Below are 18,297 nucleotides of genomic sequence, written 5' to 3' on the forward strand. Positions count from 1 at the left end.
TAAGAAAAAAAACAACTTTGATACTCAGCAATAGAAAGTGACTCTGACTTGCAAGAACGAAGTAAGTATCAACAAGGAATTAAGCTACCGTGATCGTCCCATTTAGCCAGAGACTTCATTTAATCAATTATTTCAAGTATTTCAGCTGTCAAATACATCCCCATTAAGAAAGTTTCCACATATCAAATGTAAAATTACAAATGCTGTTAAATGTCATTAGATAGCAATTAGTTCTATGCCAAAACCAAAGATATTCTTCTAGCTATTCTCTTGTACAGATAGCGGTTTTCGTGCCAAGTTTTTCAAGGAAAACAGGGCATCCAAATGCTTGCATTATGTACTGACATTTTCTGATGGTGATTTTAGCTGAAAATTGCTCAGGATATTCTCAGTCCCTAGTTTGGTCCAGAAGGCTTCCAGAGAACATGGCTGAGTTGATGCGAATTTCCATATTCTAAATTAGAAAACCATTTTAACTTGAAAACAAAGCTGAAGACAAGATCATCACAGTCCTTTAAAGAAGTCTTCAGCATTACGCGACATTCAACGCCAACGACTCAAACTTACAACTCTTCAGGCTAAAATACAAAGCGACCTTTCACACGGCTACTTCTCTCCAAGGCATGATAAACCCAAACCTAAGTGAAAGGTTGAGTTGGCTACAAATGAGAATACAACCCGGCAGCTACACTTCAGTACAGCATATTGAACAGAAACAGCCCAGATGGAAGACAGGAAATAAAAAACAGATCTAGGCATGCTACCATCTCCCTGCACGCAGGCGACCAGCTTGCTGGCTACTACTTTATCCGTTTCCTACAAGAAGCCACTCAATATGTCATTTCAAAAGACTCCAACAGTAACGTTAAAAAGAAGGATCTGACAAAGAACTGTAACTCACACACAAACGGTTTTTATGTCCCTTAAAAAGCCTTTCTCAGGTGCAGAGTGCCGCTTTTTACCATTAAGCACCTGAGTGACATGATACAGTGACACGCAGTGGGCACAACCCTTACACATCATTCTCAATCTAGTTTGCATAAGAGGCTGCTTATAAAGAATTAATGACTTTGGAACTGCCACCCAACCCCTTAGGGTCTATCAAAACAGAGATTAACACTCTGAACTTGCTACATAAAAATGTTTTCTCAGGCATTTTCCAAGGAACTGAGTTAACTTCCAGCATGGTGTAAATTGTCTACAGGGTGAAAGGAGGAGGAAGAAAGAGATAACTGATTATTGTGTGGAAAGCACATTAACAATGACCCAAATTTTTATTTCTTGTGCATGATAATTTGCAAATATCTAGAATTTTTGAAAGGTTCTTTGGCCACAAGCCGCCATGGAGCGACAACAGGCACAACAGTACATGCTTCCCACTGTACTGCCTGCACCAGCTTAGGTCAAGGTCCGAGAAACGATCCGGTTCAATCCCAGCTAACGGAGCGGGGAGGTTTCCCTGCGAAGGGCGGACTATGCTCAGGGTTCATTTCCAAACAGTTCCAGGTTTCCTGGTGAAAGCGCTCAGTTGTAAAAACAGGTATGTTTGGACTGCAAGGAGGAAATAAGTGTAAAAATATCCACAAGTTTTTCTTGAATTTTCTTGAATTATCACAATCAGAAGTGCAGTTCTGCTGTCCGCTGCTCAGCTGCGCAAGGGGAGGGTAACGCACACACTGCGGCAGGGACAACACGGGGGCCATGGGGCTGATCAGCGCCCCAACCTGCACCAGCACCTGGGGAGGGAGCAGCTGTACAATTAAGTGCTCATCTCGCTCGAGACAGAGGCAGGTTTGAAAAAAGTCTTTGAGGCAAGAGAAGGGTATAGGAGCATAAAATTACGGTGTAAGTACTGGCGGGGGTGGGAGAGAAGAAAAAAAATGAGAAGAAATTTCTTTAAAGCTGTTGGCAGATATGTATGTGTCCACGCGGCAAAAGTTAGTTGCTTCTTCAGCTGTATAAAAGGTGAAAGACGGGCAAGTCAGCCCTGTTAGCAACCTCAGCGTAGCTGTCCCTAACTGCAGCTCGGTATCTTGCTCCAGGACCGGAGCTGGAGGAGCCGGAAGATGTCCGTCTGTCCTGCGGGAGAACGATGCCTCATCCAAACACGGTGCTGTCGCCCACCGCCGCAGGCCCTCCCACAGGGCCGCGGGACGGGCTCAGCACTGCTGCCAGCACCAGACTTGAGTAAATACAGGTGCTCGCTTAAAATAAATCCTCCCTGGTTTCAGTCTGATGTAGTTTCGTTTGTGCACCACTCTTAAACGCTGTTAAACAGCTGCACGTGTCACCTCCAAATTGAGGTGATTTCTGTAGTTCACAGTTTATATATAACCTGCTTCTCAAGTCTGTAAAATCTTCAGGGAAACTCCCGAGTATTAGTGTTGAATAACCGCAACAATCATGGATAAACTGGGGTTTACGTGTTGCATACGTTCTTTTTAAAAAAATACAATTTTAATCTGAAACACACAGATTTGAACCAAAGGGCAGTATTTTCTAGAAGTATTTTCTCATTGTGCGTGCAGCCTATCCAAGTCACCACTCTGGAAGCTGCAGATGCTCACTAACTGATCTGGGAAGCACCGTTGGTCTGCAGCAGTCCTAGGACGAACGTTGATGCGTGGCACGCTTGGAGGATCGTTGCTTTGAGCTGACGACCACGACCTGCGACAGACTTTCAAGGAGCCCCTGACAGTGACGCTGCTGACGCAGCGAGCAGACAAAAACAATGCGCAAAGTGAAATACAAGCGAAGGTGCATTTGGCGCTTCTCCCCTCGCCTACAGAAGCAAAGGGAGGTGCCCCAGGGCAGCCGTGCCACGGGCCCCGGCAAGCTCCGGGTGCCCGGCACACGTTCCCATGCCAGACGCTCCGCCAGGAAGCGGACACTTCTGACATCATTAGTTAACACAGCTGCTTAACTGCTACGTCACTCTCAGCCTCTTCCCTGACCCCCAAAGATCAGCCTGGCAGTTTGACAGGAATTTCACTTGCAAAAAGCCGGGGGCTCCAGCCACGTGCATTCCCCGCCTCGCCTGCCGCGGCTGCACCTACGCACCCGCCCCGAGCGCCGGCACACCGCGGCTGCCTCTGTTGCGGCGCGGGCCACAGCAAACCTGAAGCCGTCTGCTCAGGAAGTGAACAGGCTGCAGATGCGGCTTCTTTTTCATGACAGAAGCGAGAAAAACACTTAAAATGGCAGGAGTTCAACACAGCTGCACACAAGTGACTGCAGCCTGCGGGCTTTTACAGCGGTCGCGGCCTGGCCGGGTAGGCCGGCTCGCGGAGGCTGCTGCGCGCGCCGCTGCTCTTGCGCACATACGACCCGCGAGCGGGATCCAACCTAGGCCACGCAAAACTTAAAATGGAGTTTAGAACAGAGAAAACCCTCACGTTGCAAAAACAGTGTCAGGAAGAAGGAACTTGCATTCTCTCTCGACGCTTCCAGAAAGCTATCAATGACATAAATTTCCTACCCACCAACTACTCACGGATTACAGCAACAGCCAAATTTTCTTCTGATTCGTTAGTTAATAAAGCTAAAATTCTGTCAAGCGGTTTTTTTGAAGCGTCAAAAAGAGGAAGCATGGACATAAACACATTAAAAAGCAATGAGCTGCAAAGAGAATCATCCTCCAGCTCAAGAACGAATGATTTTAGCCACTCACAGATTAGCCACAGCCGCATTAAAATTAACCAATACTCCAACTAAACAGACGCCAGCCGATGCTGCATCCAAGTTTAACAGAAGGCAGCTGGAGGCACGTTGTAAGTCGGTCTTAGTTGGTTTAGATCAGTAAAAGGTACCATTTCAGCAAATTTACCTGGTAATTAAAAATAGATTATAAAAGACCCATAGTGTATTATAGCATTAAGAAGGGAAAGGATTAGCAATGGTAAAGAATATAATGGGTTTGATCCAGTATGTTGAAATATAACTTACATCCTACAATCATGAGATACTCTACGCTAACTCCAGCCTCTGACAGGATTACATTAAGTAATGATCAAAGAACATGAAACTTGCCACTCAAGCAGTCTTCAGTGACAGACTTCTCTGAAGATAAATGCTTCTACAAGGCTCCAGGAAAATTTTTACATGATGCAAGTATTAAGATACTGTCCGTAAAACTCAGTATTATAATAAATGTTTTAAATCTCATCATCCTCTTACAGGAGTTATTTTAAAAAAAAAAAGTAAATTTGCATCTCTGAGAAAGGGGTTTACTACTAAAAGTTTGGTACCAACTTCTTTATTCTGTTCTACAATGAGCTAACAATTGAAAAAATTCAAAATGTTGTCACGACTCCATAGAAATATGCATTACATCATACATGCACTATTTTTAGAAATGCAAATATTCTTTATTTGAAAAAAATCAGAGAATTTTCAAAAGTGTATGTAGGTAATAAACAAGAAAAATCTTATTCATATGAAAAAAGATTTTAGTTCACAGGTTTGAGGGTCATGTAGAAATTTGTATCAAACTGTTAAACCCCATCTGGTTTTGATCACTGCGAGAAATGGAAGTGCCAAACCTACCATCTCAGGTTTTATTTTTTAATTGTGAAGATAAATACTTGAACTGTTTACTTTCTCAATACTTTATCCATGATCAAAACAGCCATTTAACTTTTATGAAGCACCAGAACTACCAGAAAAAAGTCATCTGTTGCTAGTCTGGCTGTAGTTCCGTAAGGCGCCTGCTTGTATGGTCACACAAGTCTGGGACACAGTTGAACAAAGACCATGACAATTACTTTTTTCTTTTGTAATTAAGAAACACAGTTGCATTACTTCTTGTGTCGAGAACTAGACTAAGAACTAGAAATGACCAAGTATTTACCCTAGTTGCGATAACGCCCTGCTGCACGACCCTAGTTCCTGCCTGGATTCTTGTCTACATTACAGACAGCAGCATGCACAGGGTGCGTATCTCCAAAAAGATAAGCAAGCATACTAACAAATGAGATTTGAAGCAGGAGCAGGCATAATTAATACCAACAACGCACTTCTTTCTAATCCATTAAGTTTGAGCAGGAGCCTTCTCCGCATGCTTGCAGCCTGACTTCTCGCCGCACAGGCGGGACATCGCTGCGGGGGTGACACACAAGATGCGGACCCTTACAAAGTGACAGACATGAAAAAAGCCATCAGAGGCCAGAAACACTCAGGGATAAAGAGATCCCAAGTCATCACGGTGGATGCTGAGACCTTCCCCAGGTAGAGAGCCCGTCAGGCTGCCACCATGGCCTTCGCCTTGCACGTGACCCACCACAACAGAGCTACCTCCTCCGTCACTTCACGGGCAGCAGGGCTATTTCACATCCCTAAAAACCTATTTTAGTGTTTTGCCAAATACACATTTATCCCCCAGATCTTGCTGGCTAGCTGTGCTGTCAAACGGTAAACCCCAGTGCCAGCAGAACCTCGACGTGGCTACTGGGCACCCCTGCAAGTGGAAGCCAGACCTCAGCCTCTTCACCTACCGACCGAGAGCGAGTCTATCAGACTTTCTTGCATATGTATTGCGAGAACAAATTCATGTCGTTACGCACTTTGAAGATATAAACAGAAATATAAACCTGTTCCATCTGAGTGAGAAGAAAGAAGAACATTGTCAGCATATGTTCACTGTATTTTACTGGAAGAAGGAAAAAAAACCCAACTACTTTAAATACTTATTTTGCAGGAGACCAGTGCTCTTGTGAAACAACACTGGTCTATGAACCACAAAAACATAGCAAAGGAGTGTGAATGGTAACTCCTCCTCCAAAGGAACCAACCAGATGACTCACTTTTAACATTAGTTCATTCGGCGGGTGGGAGGACTGAAGATACTCACAATAATTTGAATGTCAACTATCCTGAAGATACACAGTTAAGTAAAAGAGCCCTACTACTTAATTTAAGTCAAAGGCATAAAAGAAAGGATGAGCTTCAAAGATGGTAGGAATCATTTAAAAATATTATTTAAAGTATCTGCATACAAATCTTCATTTCATGGCCAATCACAGGGATTTCTACAGAATGAATTCCAGCAACAAGCAGGGAGCTCCACATGCGAAGTAGAGGCAAGCTCATGTCACAACCTAATGGGTAATGGTTTATAAAAACAAAGATTAACCTGAATCATAAATACTAATCATAGTATATCAAATGCGCAGAGATTTACATTTTAAGGAGCTAATGGGGATTGCATAGATAATTCCCCTTAAAAGCAAACACAATAAAACTTCTATTTAATCATGAAAGAAGTGAATTCTGAGCTGGGATAAAGCAATGCCAAATTTCAATACTTATAGGATCTAAGTTTTCTTTAGAAAGCAGAAAACCACCTGTGTCCGAGAGATCAGGCATTTAAAAACTTAAAATGTGACTTAGTGTCCCATTGAGTACTCCAGCATCGTACCACTGGAGCCTGACTGCAGCCCTTGCAGGCTGGCTGGAAAGCACCGAGCGCTCCTGCAGCGCGCACCCAGGGTCCATAGGGCGACATTCGGCATCTGTCAAAGAGCATTTAGCAACAAGGCTGGCGAGTGAAACACAACACTGCGTTTATTCATTAGCATCATGCCAGAGAGGAAATCTGCTGGTGAGTCTGTAAACAGTTTTCCCACTCTGGCAGGAACGTTATTGCAAGTTCTTGTCAAATAAAAGTTTCATTAAAAAACCCTCCTCCTTATCCTGCCCATTCTCACATGGGCTGGCATGAAGGGTAGCATTCTAAAGCCTGTTCTTCAACACCACTGGGAACCAACAGCCACGTACGAGCAGACTCGTATAGCTAAGAGTTAAACCTAGGCACAGAGCAAACCATACCTCAGAAAAACTCATTATTTTGGCAGATTATAATGGAATATGCAAAAATATAGGCACACAATTTTTATTTACTTGTCAAACAGGCAGCTGGTTATCTGTTTTGATTTCTTAGTCATCTGTTGAGTTACAAATTACTTTTCACTACACTAAGTACTGTGAGTATGACACTTTCCAATTAGGAGCTTACAGTCTACAAAGCAAGGATTGGTATTTCAATTTGACTGCTGAAAACCCAACAGCTTGCAAATTTTCTATCAGAGAGGTGGTTGTTTACTCCTTTTCACTTAGCACTCACTCATCCAGGAAAACACCTAGCAGTGTTAACAGGACTCTTTTTAGATATTCCTAATTAACTGAGATAAAAGCAGATTTAGGAATGTACTGTTGATTTGTCAAGTTTATACCATTTCCCTTCAAATGATGTTCAAAATAGATATATTCATAAATCTGAGGAAGCCACTGGGTTTGCAGCAAGAAACTACACGTGCAGAGACACGCATACCCTCCATGTCGTTGGTAACAAAAAAATAAATCAACATCATGAAAAGTCCTAATGGGGACATCATTTCTTGACTAATCACAATCCTGCGAGCATACCACTCTGACTCCTTGCACCCATAACCTCTGAAATCGTTCAGGAAGCTGTGTAACTTGGCCTTTCTTAGAGCAAAGATGCCAAGTCCCTTCCATGCGCTCCTCCAGGCAAGCGTCTGCTGTTCCTGGGATTCTGTTCCTCTTAGTGAGGTCCGAGAATTATTTTCTGCGTGCTTATTCATTGTCACAAACACCAAAGAGAAAGAGACAGATTTTTTCATACACAGATTGGAATTTAATTCCTAATAAAGCCTTATGCACAACCGCCCAGAATATGAGGATCCAGGACCTCATTTCATCACTAGCTAGCTCAACGACTTACTAATGACAAAATCCAACACATGTGACAGTTCTTGAAATGAGATGGCAGAGGACGTTAAACTTCAAGCAGCATATTCTCTTCCTGTCACAGCAACGAGAGCTCTTCTGCTTACAAGACAAACGCCCAAATAACCTCTACTCACAGACATGCTAATGCTGTGGAGAGTCTGAAATCATCACCTGCGATCCAACAGCTACCAACATGCAGAAAAAACAGCAGTTTATTCCGAAACAGAGGAAATCTTTTAAGTTTTTATCTAACTGCACACATCAGATCTTTTGAAGTGTATCAACTAAGAGAGGCTTTGTACCTCTCGAGGAGATGACGAAGAAGATGGGAAAACAAGGGGAGAAATCTAATTTGTTTTTTTCTCTTCTGTGGACGAACACGACTCAGGGTTTGTGTACTTCAACATTAGTACTTTTTTTTAACCTTTGATTGTCAAAGCAAATCAAAGTATCCAGAATAATTACTTTCAGTGAAATAATTTGTCTAGATCACACGTATATCCTGCTACCAAGCAGGAAGTTTGTATGTGAAAAATAAAGAGAAACCTTCACAAAAGCCTTGAAAACCACAGCTGTATGTGCCTTCACACAGTGCAGATTATATAGTCTGTGATGTTATTTAAGACTAACAAATGAGTTGCCATTACTCTTTTGATGCTTGAATTACGACTATACTGTTTTTAAGCAACTAAATATGACCAAGTACGATAATGGTAATACTGTACTGACCTGCATTTGTGATTGACTCAGTTCCAAACCACAGTTCAAATTTATTAAGGAAAAAAAGAAAAAACACCAATTCCTACATCTTACCAAAAGAACTCCAGGTAAGACCGACAAAACCCAACAAAAACCAAGAATAACCATTTCTCTGTCCAGCCAACATGTTAAGATTTATTCATAGTGCTCAACTGAAAATCCTTAAACCAAAAAAACTCTTTTCTAACTAGTGCTTGAATCTTCACTTCCACCTATGGTGTTCAAATCCAAAGCACCCTACTGCTCCCCAACAAGACAAAAATTGTTCTCAAAAATTACAAACATGGACTATTTAATTTCACCAGCTTTTCTCAATAAAACAAAAAGCCAGCCAGCCACGCAGACGGCACAACGCCAAGGAGACTGGCCAAGGGAGAGCAGACTCACCGACAGGTAACTGCTGGAATCCACGTTGTCAGTGATGGTCTGACGCTCGCCCCTCTGGTTGATCTTCCTAAACCTCCGACGGGACTGCCTGAGGGGGACTTCTCTTTGCAAGATATTTTCCTCATTGTCTTTGGAGTTCTCCACCTGAAACACATGTTCAGGCTCCTGGTTAAACATCCAGTTCTTCCATATCACAGAAAGCCGATGGAGCCGTATGAAGCTCATGAGGAAGGAACAAACATAACTTCAGAGCAGTTAAACTATTCTCGAGAAAACGACTGCGGACATTTCAGAGAACCACTGTTGCATGTCTCAAAACTACGTTATTACAATGAGCCGGAGGCCACAGTTTCCTTCCAGGAAACAGGTTGGGTTTTTTTGGTTGGTTTTTTTTTTTTTTTTTTAAGTAAAAAAGGCACACGTATCCTCTAAACAATGTCACTCACCAGCAGAAACCCTTGTGCACCCACACGTATCATACAACGCAAGTTACAGACACTGCTCGTTTCAGGTGCATCTTCAACACAGAAGTTACGATTTCTGTGGGTATTTTCAATCTGGTATAGGCACTGAATTATACCCTATTTCTATTGGTGTGATTTTTAAAGAAATAACTCATTTCTAGTACCAGTCACAGATAAACAACTTTAAATACTCCAGCTTTTTATAAATAGCTACCTCACCTATGTCATACTGACTTCTAATCGCTTCCAGCAGATTATGAAGAAATAACTGGAACTTGATTCATATCTTGATGTCAAATACTATTTGTGCTGAACGTTAAAAATTAGATAAATTTATCTTGTTAGTAAAAGCCAACATGAAACCTTTTTATCTCACTAGTTACAATTCCTTTTTTCTATAAAAAGCAGTCCCATCCTTTCCCATTTCCTTTTGATGTTTTGGAAAAATATCTCTTAGCAGGAAGCAGAACAGACATGCATGCAAATACGCTGCAGCCAGGCAAGAAGCTCTTCTACATTTAGTGTATTGGAGTTTCTGCTGTCCACAATTATTCCCCCCCTCCCCCCTCCAAATTTCACTTGAAAATCCGAAACATAAGACTTTAGTACTGGAACAGGAGAAGAACCTCTATGTGGTCTTATGCAGCCCCCTCTTCACATACTTGGGTAAACTGTCTCAAAATTACAATTCAAAAGGTATAAAGGAATGAAAACCAGAAAGACTTAACAGACAGGAACAAGAAAGTAACCAAAATATCTAAACCATCACAAAAGCAAGATCACATCTACTTTCCACATCACTTTTTCCAAACAGCTAAGTCTGTCTGAGGTCAGAGGAAGGTGCAAGCAGCTGGGCTTGCCTTGTGAGTTATTTTTAATTCCATAGGAAAAAATATACATTGACAATATAGGTTAAAGATACAATAATTAAAAAGGAAGATTGTACCTCACACCACAGCGTTGTCAAAAAAGACAGCAGAAAAGCAGAGTTCCCCTAGCAAGGGACAACCACACTTTTCATTAGAATTTTACGACCTGTTTGCAAAGGAACAGGACAATGAGCAAAGATATCTAGTACCAGTTTGCTGTAAGCACAATAGTATATGGATTTTAAAAAATACAAGGCATGCACGCAGACAAAAAAACACCCCAAAAATCCTTTTAAACAGGTCATTTAGTATCATCCAAAAAAGCAGTGAGACACTGGATTTAGAAGTCCTTCTTCACCCAGCATAAAATACAGATTTATAGTTAGCAATAAAGTTGCTCTCAAATTATACAGAAGGCTTCCAGAAATAAGGAAGTTTGGTTTTGTACAGTTACTCTATTAAATAAGCAAAATTCTGTTGATTTCATTATTCATTTTTGTACGTGTGCTACAGTACATGAGCTGCTTCAATAAACGCATTATCTCCTTTTTTCTCTAGGTTCAATCTTATAGGATCAGAGAAACTAAAACAGACTGACCTGCATGCTAAGGGCTCACTGACGTGGCCGGACAATGACTCTTCCAATACTGAGGACCCTTATTACTAAGGGGTCCCAAAATGAATAGGTATTTTTAAGACTAAAGTAAAACAAACATTCAGTGAAAGATGAAGTTATTTTTCTTCTACAATTCTAACTGAAAACTAAGAAGCAAGCATAAATATATTATTTGTCAGCACAAAGACAAAACAACCAGCTGCTACTGGAAACTCAGAAACTGAGACCAGCTGCTTCCTTAATGCCACTGCTGCCGACAAAAACCAAAATCAGAAACCCAGGAAAGACCCCCATACCACAGAGCTTGCAGTTGAGTACCACCAGCACCATCAGTACGTTGAGTCGAGCTGACCATCAGATCACTTACACTGAAGACGTACGAGAAGGTGTGCAGATGGGATTTGATACGCTGTGCGTAACCGCGTGGGCAGGCCAGGGCTCCCTCACACTGCCCATCACTCAGCCGTGCTCTCACCTGGTTGAAACTAAAAATCTGTTGGCAGAGAGCATGTTCAACCTCCTCGCAAGCCCCTGAGCAGGATGAACACTCCTACGGAGGAATCCAGCACCTCTGACGATCCTGCGAGCCAGGCCCCAGCGTGGGAACGGAGAGAGGATGGCGTCGCTGCGCCAGGGCGGTGGCGTGGGGACCAGGCTGATCAACGTCTCGTCTGAGCTGCTGGCCTGGCAGCCACTCAAGGCCAGGCTGGACGGGGCTCTGAGCACCCTGCTCTAGTTGGAAATGTCCCTGCTCACGGCAGGGGGTTAGACTAGATGGCCTTGAAAGGTCCCTTCCCACCCAAACTATTCTGTGATTCTATGACTGCTGCCCCACAGACTTCTTCATATTATTTCATTTTCAATATGTTACAAGAAGTCCAGAATAGCGTGTTAACTGAATAGTTTCTAATCAAGGGTGTTCTTTTCATGAACCTTGAACACTGGCAACAGCAGAACACTTCCATACGGCCAGCTTCACCCACAGCACTTGCTGCCACGTAAAAATCGAGGAGGATTGTAGGAGTCTCCTCAATTTCACTCTACAAGTCCGTGCCAGCAGTGAAATATTTTCTACCTCCAAATATCATGCTGCTCTTCTGAAATCTTATGCTTAGATCTGAAGAAAATGAAAGCACCAAGGAACAACAGAAAGGAGACCTCAGGAGACCTCAGTACACTGAGATATGCTGCAATTTGTGCCATTTTCTTAAGTGATAAATGGACCTATTATTAATTCAATAGATTGCTCAGCCTCCAAAAATACGAGCTACAATGCCCATTCACACACTATCTGTTATCCTCATTAACTTAAGTTGACCACATTTTATGGCCTTTAAAATGGGTCAGTTCCCAGAGGATTCCCCTTACAAAACTGATTTACATTCTAAAAAGAGGAAGAGAAAGAGGGGGAAGAAAAAAAAAAAAAAAAAAAAATCTGTCTGCAGCAGAGAACGATGGTGTTCTTTAACAACATTAAAGTAGCTAATTCTTCTGCTTGAAGATAAATACTCATTATGTAATAAACCTCATTAGTATGTTGCAAATTAAAAAAGAGAGAAAATAAAAGAATTAGGATAAATTAATAAGAATTAATCATGAAAAAATAAAATTAAACTCAAGTACACCTTGTGTCAGTGCAGATCATTAGAGGGTGCAAGCCACCACACTGGTCCTTTTTTATCACCCCATTTGAAGTCCTACCTAGAAAACTGACAGTTAATAGTACCTTTAGCTACATTTACTTGTAAAACATGAACACAGAAATAATGATGTTAATGATGTTAATTAACAAAATAATGAACAAACAACCTTGCACTTTTAGTTCTCCTATTTTCCTACAGAATAATATAGTGAAGTTCCCGAAGAGGATTTAAGGTCCTTTCAGGTATCTCTATATGCTCAGTGGGATTTAACTACTATTACAGAGTAGTAGTAGTAAGCAAGCAAGCAAGTTCAAGAGGTTTAAAATGCAGAGGACAGTCGTCCAGGTTGTGCATCTGTCTGCCGGAACAACCAGCAGCATTTGAGACTGGCTGACACAGCCAGCGCTGGCTTCTCCAAAGACTGTGACAATGTGCTCCTCTCAAAAAGACTCTGATATCACAGTTTTGGCTACTCAAGCTATACACATACACAAAAATCTCTAGTTTCCTGATAGAATATTTTAATGTCATCCTCTCTCCAGCAGCACATGCTACACAGAAGCTACTCTTCTGTTTGCCCCCCCCCCCTTTTTTTTTTTTACAACAATGGTGATAAGGCCAAACAAGGACGTTTTCCAAGAATTTCGTATTATTACATATTTTGCCCGTGGAATATATTTCACATAGACTTGCAGATGCATTTGCAGCGAGTCACCAGCCAGCAAAGCAAAGTTGTGTGTTTCCCATGCGCGTTTCAGAGGGCTCCCACCGCAAGCGGCGGCTGCATCACCGTTGTTTGGCTTCTGCAGGCAGCAGCACACCAGGTCTGGTGACGTCCGCAGCACCAGTTACAGAAGTTCAGAGTTTTGAGACTGGTTTGTTCATGAAATTGGTCCGAACAGACCAAATTCTTCTCTCAGCTTGGAAGGATTAGACATACAAAAGGTCTATATATGATCGGGTAAATGAGAGTGTGTCATTCTGGGCTGCAAGGTGCCAGGAGGGTTGAGGAGCTTGCCCCAGGCAGCGGACACAGGCGTACTCAGCACACCAAATCCTCGGCTGCAGCAGTTAACAGGCAAAAATGCGAAGCAGCAGTGGCAAACCAGAGTGCCTGGGGCATTCACGCGACATGGCTGCACATCCCGTCACCCAGGCAGTCCTGTGGCATCCCTCAAGGCAGAAATTTGTCCCCCAAAACTCCAACTTTGAGAAGAGAGACTGGATGATTGGGAATATACAAGTGAACTATTTTCACTCCGGAGGACTGAGACAGGCTTCCTGCACTCTTACCTGCACTTCATCACATGGCAGACACTAGCTTACAACATCTGCTTGCAGCAAAGAGCCTATTACTGAGGCTACCAAAGCCCACGAGCAGAATCAGACTGACACTGCATGGAAAGAATGGCACAAAGGACAGCAAGCGTTCTCGGTACAGGACATCTCTGACGTCCACGGCTGTTAGCGTCCTGTGAGAACCAAATTTCTCATAGAAGCTGAGAAATACTCACATACTCAATGAGTAAGGGATGTGATCAAGTATCAGTTTTAATGCTACCTTATCTAGATACAAGGAAGCTAAATCAATTGCAGTTTGGAGATCTAAGCCTGCTTAACAGATACGTGGCTTCCCAGAAGAACAAACATTTTCGTTCCAGCGCCATTAGCAGCATCTCATAAGATCAAAGCTGAAAGGGATTGTCCCAAGTCACTAGCCACAGTACTAGGGTACAACATCAGTCTGCACTATGGAAAAGCAGTCCTAATATTCCAGCTGCTGCCAGTATGTGTGCACCAGCCTGGAAAGGACGTTACAATAGATGATTACACATGAACTTGGAAATATTAGTAAATATTCTGAAGAAGCAGAAGGAAAGCTGCACGTGGAAAAGGTCAATGACAACTAAGCTGGAAGCCTTATCCTTCCGGCTTGGCTAAACACTCTGACGTTCCTTCTCCTCTTAGCTAAAGGCCTTCACACTGTGTGGAATGGCAAAGGCTAGGAGTAAGAGGGCCTTTCCTACCAGACCCAGCATGGCTGGCATGGCCAGTAAAAGCAATGAAATGGGGACTGGGGGTATAAATAAAATATTCAAGGTAGCAGTCTGTCGTTGCCTGAGTCAGGAATGCTTAACTCAACTGTAACTGGTAGGCTTTTGAAACTCAAGTAAGCATAATTTTAGAAAGATTGACCTAATCATCATGATCTACCCATCTAGATTAAATTTACATAGCTATTGCTGTTATAATAGCAGCCATAGGTATAATTGAAATCAAGGCAGTTTTGCTGCAATTTTATAGAATACTTTACAATAAGCTTTCTGCTATAAAACAGAAAGAATTTGCTGAAACCAGCAATAGATTTAAATACATTTGAAAAATCTGTCTTACCACAATCATTTCTGAAGGCTCCAATATGATACATTCGCATCCTCGTTTTCCTCCAGACTGCTTGCCAAAACTAGAGTGGGATGGAAAAAAAGGCAAACAAAAAAGAGTGAGATGAACAGCCTATATCACCTTTTCAGTAATAAAAATAACTGGCAACAGTGCATGTTACAATATCCTTAAAAACACAGAAGGACAAAGAAAAATTGATGAAAACTATTGTGTGAAAAATTCTAACCAGATAGTACCATTATCATAATTCTTTAATTTACCTCTAATCATAGCCTGCTTTGTAAAGCCTAAATATAAGGAATGTTCTTTTGTAAAATCATTATTACTTGCAGATACTCAAAACCACCCACAATCATTTCCGTGTTGACAAGAAAACATAAGTAAATGTTAAGTAAGCACTAAACAGACTTTCTAAACACCAATATACATAAAAACCAAAAACTCTGAAGTACTTCTTTGCACACAGCATTTTTAACGAGAGCTCCCTCAACTCCACGTCGCTCGTTCATCCTCCCAAAGAGGAGGACAGAGAACCTCTTCTCTAAAACTGAGCCTTAATTTGGGACCTCTGTCTCTATGTTGCTTCTTATACCATCACAAGGAGCCTATCAAGAGGACAGGTTCTGTTTAAGAAATATGAAAACACACAAATGCAACAAAATGTGATGGGCAGTGTAACACAGCAACTAAGGAACGAGGCTGAAAGCAACCTGATGAGCTTCCCCTGATCAACTCTAAAAGGCAACTACCTTCAGGGTACCAAAAACCAGAGGTGACCTTAGGGGAATCAACTCTGGAGAAGGTACATGGCAAGCAGATCTGAGGGTGCTGGAACTACCAGCAAAAAAGAACTCAGCTAGCTACTGCTGGGGGAGTGCGGGGTGTGTTACAGACCAATAACCTCTTAAATCACTTGTGACTGTAGTAGCACCTAGAACTGAAAATATCTGGCTTCACATACTGATTAAGTTTGTCTTCACTATAGACCTGTTAGCTTGAGTTATGTATGCTTGACCTAGCCCACTCAAACGAGCTCAAGCAAAAGCTATCTCATACAGATGTGAAATTAGAGAAAAAACTACTTGATTAACAGCATCGTGGCCGGATTAGCAGGTCAGTAGTTGTAGCCTCTGTTACAACCTCAGACTGTCAACAGCAATCACATTTTAACATGTATCAGCAGGTGAAATAACTGAAAAATCTGTTAACTCAAAGCAGAGATTAATGTGCAAATTAAAAGGAAGCTAAGACAAGTGAGGAGACAAATCCTAAAGTGGGTCAGCTCCATCTGTCTTCACTAAGGTTCCGTTTGAAAAGTACATCTGAAATGTCAGTCACAGAAAACATCTGAGTTACATACACGGTCATCTCTACAGCTATCCACTGAAACAGGACCACTTTGTAGAAAACACTTAAGAGATTCGTGCTTATGAACTACATGTTAGGGGAGCATACAAAAAACTTCTGATAATACCTGCATTTTCACAAAAGGAACTTAAGCAACTAAACTGTGAAGTTATACAAGCAAAACTTCAGATTATTCCAACACGGAAGTTATCAATGTAATCCAATTAGAATAAAGTATTACAGTTAACAGCAGCACGGCAGTTTAAACTGTCAAGTTTTGATTTTGATAATAGTCTCCTGAAAGGAAAAAAAATAATCTTTAAATTACATGATTGCCACGGAGTCATAAACTACAACTGAAATCTTCTCACCTCATGCTGTAGCAGGCCAGAGAAACACAACTTTCACACAGAAAACTGGCATTTTCACACATCTATAGTAAGCAACTCATAGCTAAAATTTTCATGCTTCTTCCACACAGCATGTGATCCAGGCATGACAGTCTTGTGTATTTGCAATATAGCAAAAAGAATGGCTGAACTACTCCGACTATTACAACAAAGTTAACTTAGTTCAGAAAACACAGAAATGTCCTCTTAAATGAAAGGTCTAACTTTGATGCAAACTGAAATTCCATGTTATGATTTCTCCACAAACCAAAAACCAAAGTGAAAACAACTTTGCTAAGGTATCATTTGCAATTGCAAAAAAAAGAAGTTAAACAGTTCTAATTCTATTTCATACAGCAGAAAAATAAAGACAATAGATTATTTTTTTTCCCCAAGCAAAATTCTAAAGGAATTACATGAAATTGCAAGATTCCTTTTTTGCAGCTTTTTAAAACAGAAATAATGATTATCAGTTTTATCACAAAATAGATTACTGCTATTGCTATATCCCCAGGAGTTAGGAAAAAGGTACAATTTTCTGCTTTAGGTTGTTCAAGCACAGTATTTATTGTATAACATTTTATCAAACTACTGGAGGTTCAGGGAGGGTTGTTTTCTTTTTGTTTTTGCACAACCATGAAATTCAGCTAGTGTCAAGCTTATGCTGAAACATTTGCTAATTAAGTAATGGCAGTAAACAATAACGCTAGGAAAAAGAATACTGATTGTAGCAAAGGTCAAGCTCTTGGCACTATCATATCTGGTCCATCAAGCACTTTACAACCACCAAACACTCAGAAAAGGATTATGTTCCAAAGACAAACCCCATCCTTCTAATCCTAAAGAATAAACTACTCATATTTACAAGTCAATAGGTCAAGTTTAATTACTTCCTGGTGCACATCATGGGATGTTTTATCGATCATACCACAACGGAGCTCTAGTGTCATAGGGTTTTTTCCCCCAGACATAGCCACCAAAAAAACAATTTTTAACGTTCTTCTTAATTAATGTACCAACACATTTTAGAAACACGGATTTTAACTTTCTTAATGACTTATTCCATACTTTTCTCTAGAATACAAATGTGTAGCTTCTCTCTCATTTAAGAGGTTTGCTGACATCAGTGTATTTCACGAACCTGCCAGTTTTAATCAAGGCTTCAGAACGATGTTTATTCCTAATTGTCTTGTAAAATTACACAAGGAAATGTTTACAATAAACAGAAACTCAGCCCTGAAACCATTCACCAGAGATGCCTCTTTCTTCACTAGTAACATCCACTAGCACTAAGAACAGACAACAAGAAAATATCATTAGCAAATACGTAAGCAAAGATGTTCGCGTATTTGTCTAACTGATAGATGGTGGTACTGTATGACATTTGTCACGATTTATTTTTTTTTAAAACTGATGACTACTAATCAACATTGAAGTTGAAATATTTGCTTTATTGGTTTATTGTCACAGAATTAGAGTCTTAACTAGTTCAGGAGAATACATTAGAAAAAATTAAAAATAGCCAGAAGCAGAGTGTGTGCACATCCCAGGGAAAGAAAAACAGAGAGAGGAGACACGGGGAGGAGCAAGCAGCAGCGTAACAGTCCCAGACTCATCTAAATCTGCTTTGAAGTGATGGTTAAAGTCTTTGTGGGAATTTTAGGCAATCAG

General features: G+C 41.2%; 1 protein-coding gene across 1 annotated transcript in view; it reads right to left on the reverse strand.

Moving 5' to 3' along the window:
• RAPGEF6 (Rap guanine nucleotide exchange factor 6) overlaps window positions 1–18,297 on the reverse strand; it is a gene marked incomplete at its 3' end in the record, with an annotated part of 101,649 nt that overhangs the window by 43,763 nt on the left and 39,589 nt on the right. Inside the window, exons 5-6 of the mRNA XM_082006259.1 lie at window positions 14,882–14,951; window positions 8,896–9,039 (exon numbers count right to left, since the gene is read on the reverse strand). Coding sequence (XP_081862385.1) covers window positions 8,896–9,039; window positions 14,882–14,951 — 214 coding nt within the window. The remainder of the gene's footprint in view (window positions 1–8,895; window positions 9,040–14,881; window positions 14,952–18,297) is intronic.

The sequence above is a fragment of the Phaethon aethereus genome, assembly GCF_964289735.1.
Source record: "Phaethon aethereus genome assembly, chromosome: 14".
Taxonomy (NCBI): Eukaryota; Metazoa; Chordata; class Aves; order Phaethontiformes; family Phaethontidae; genus Phaethon; species Phaethon aethereus.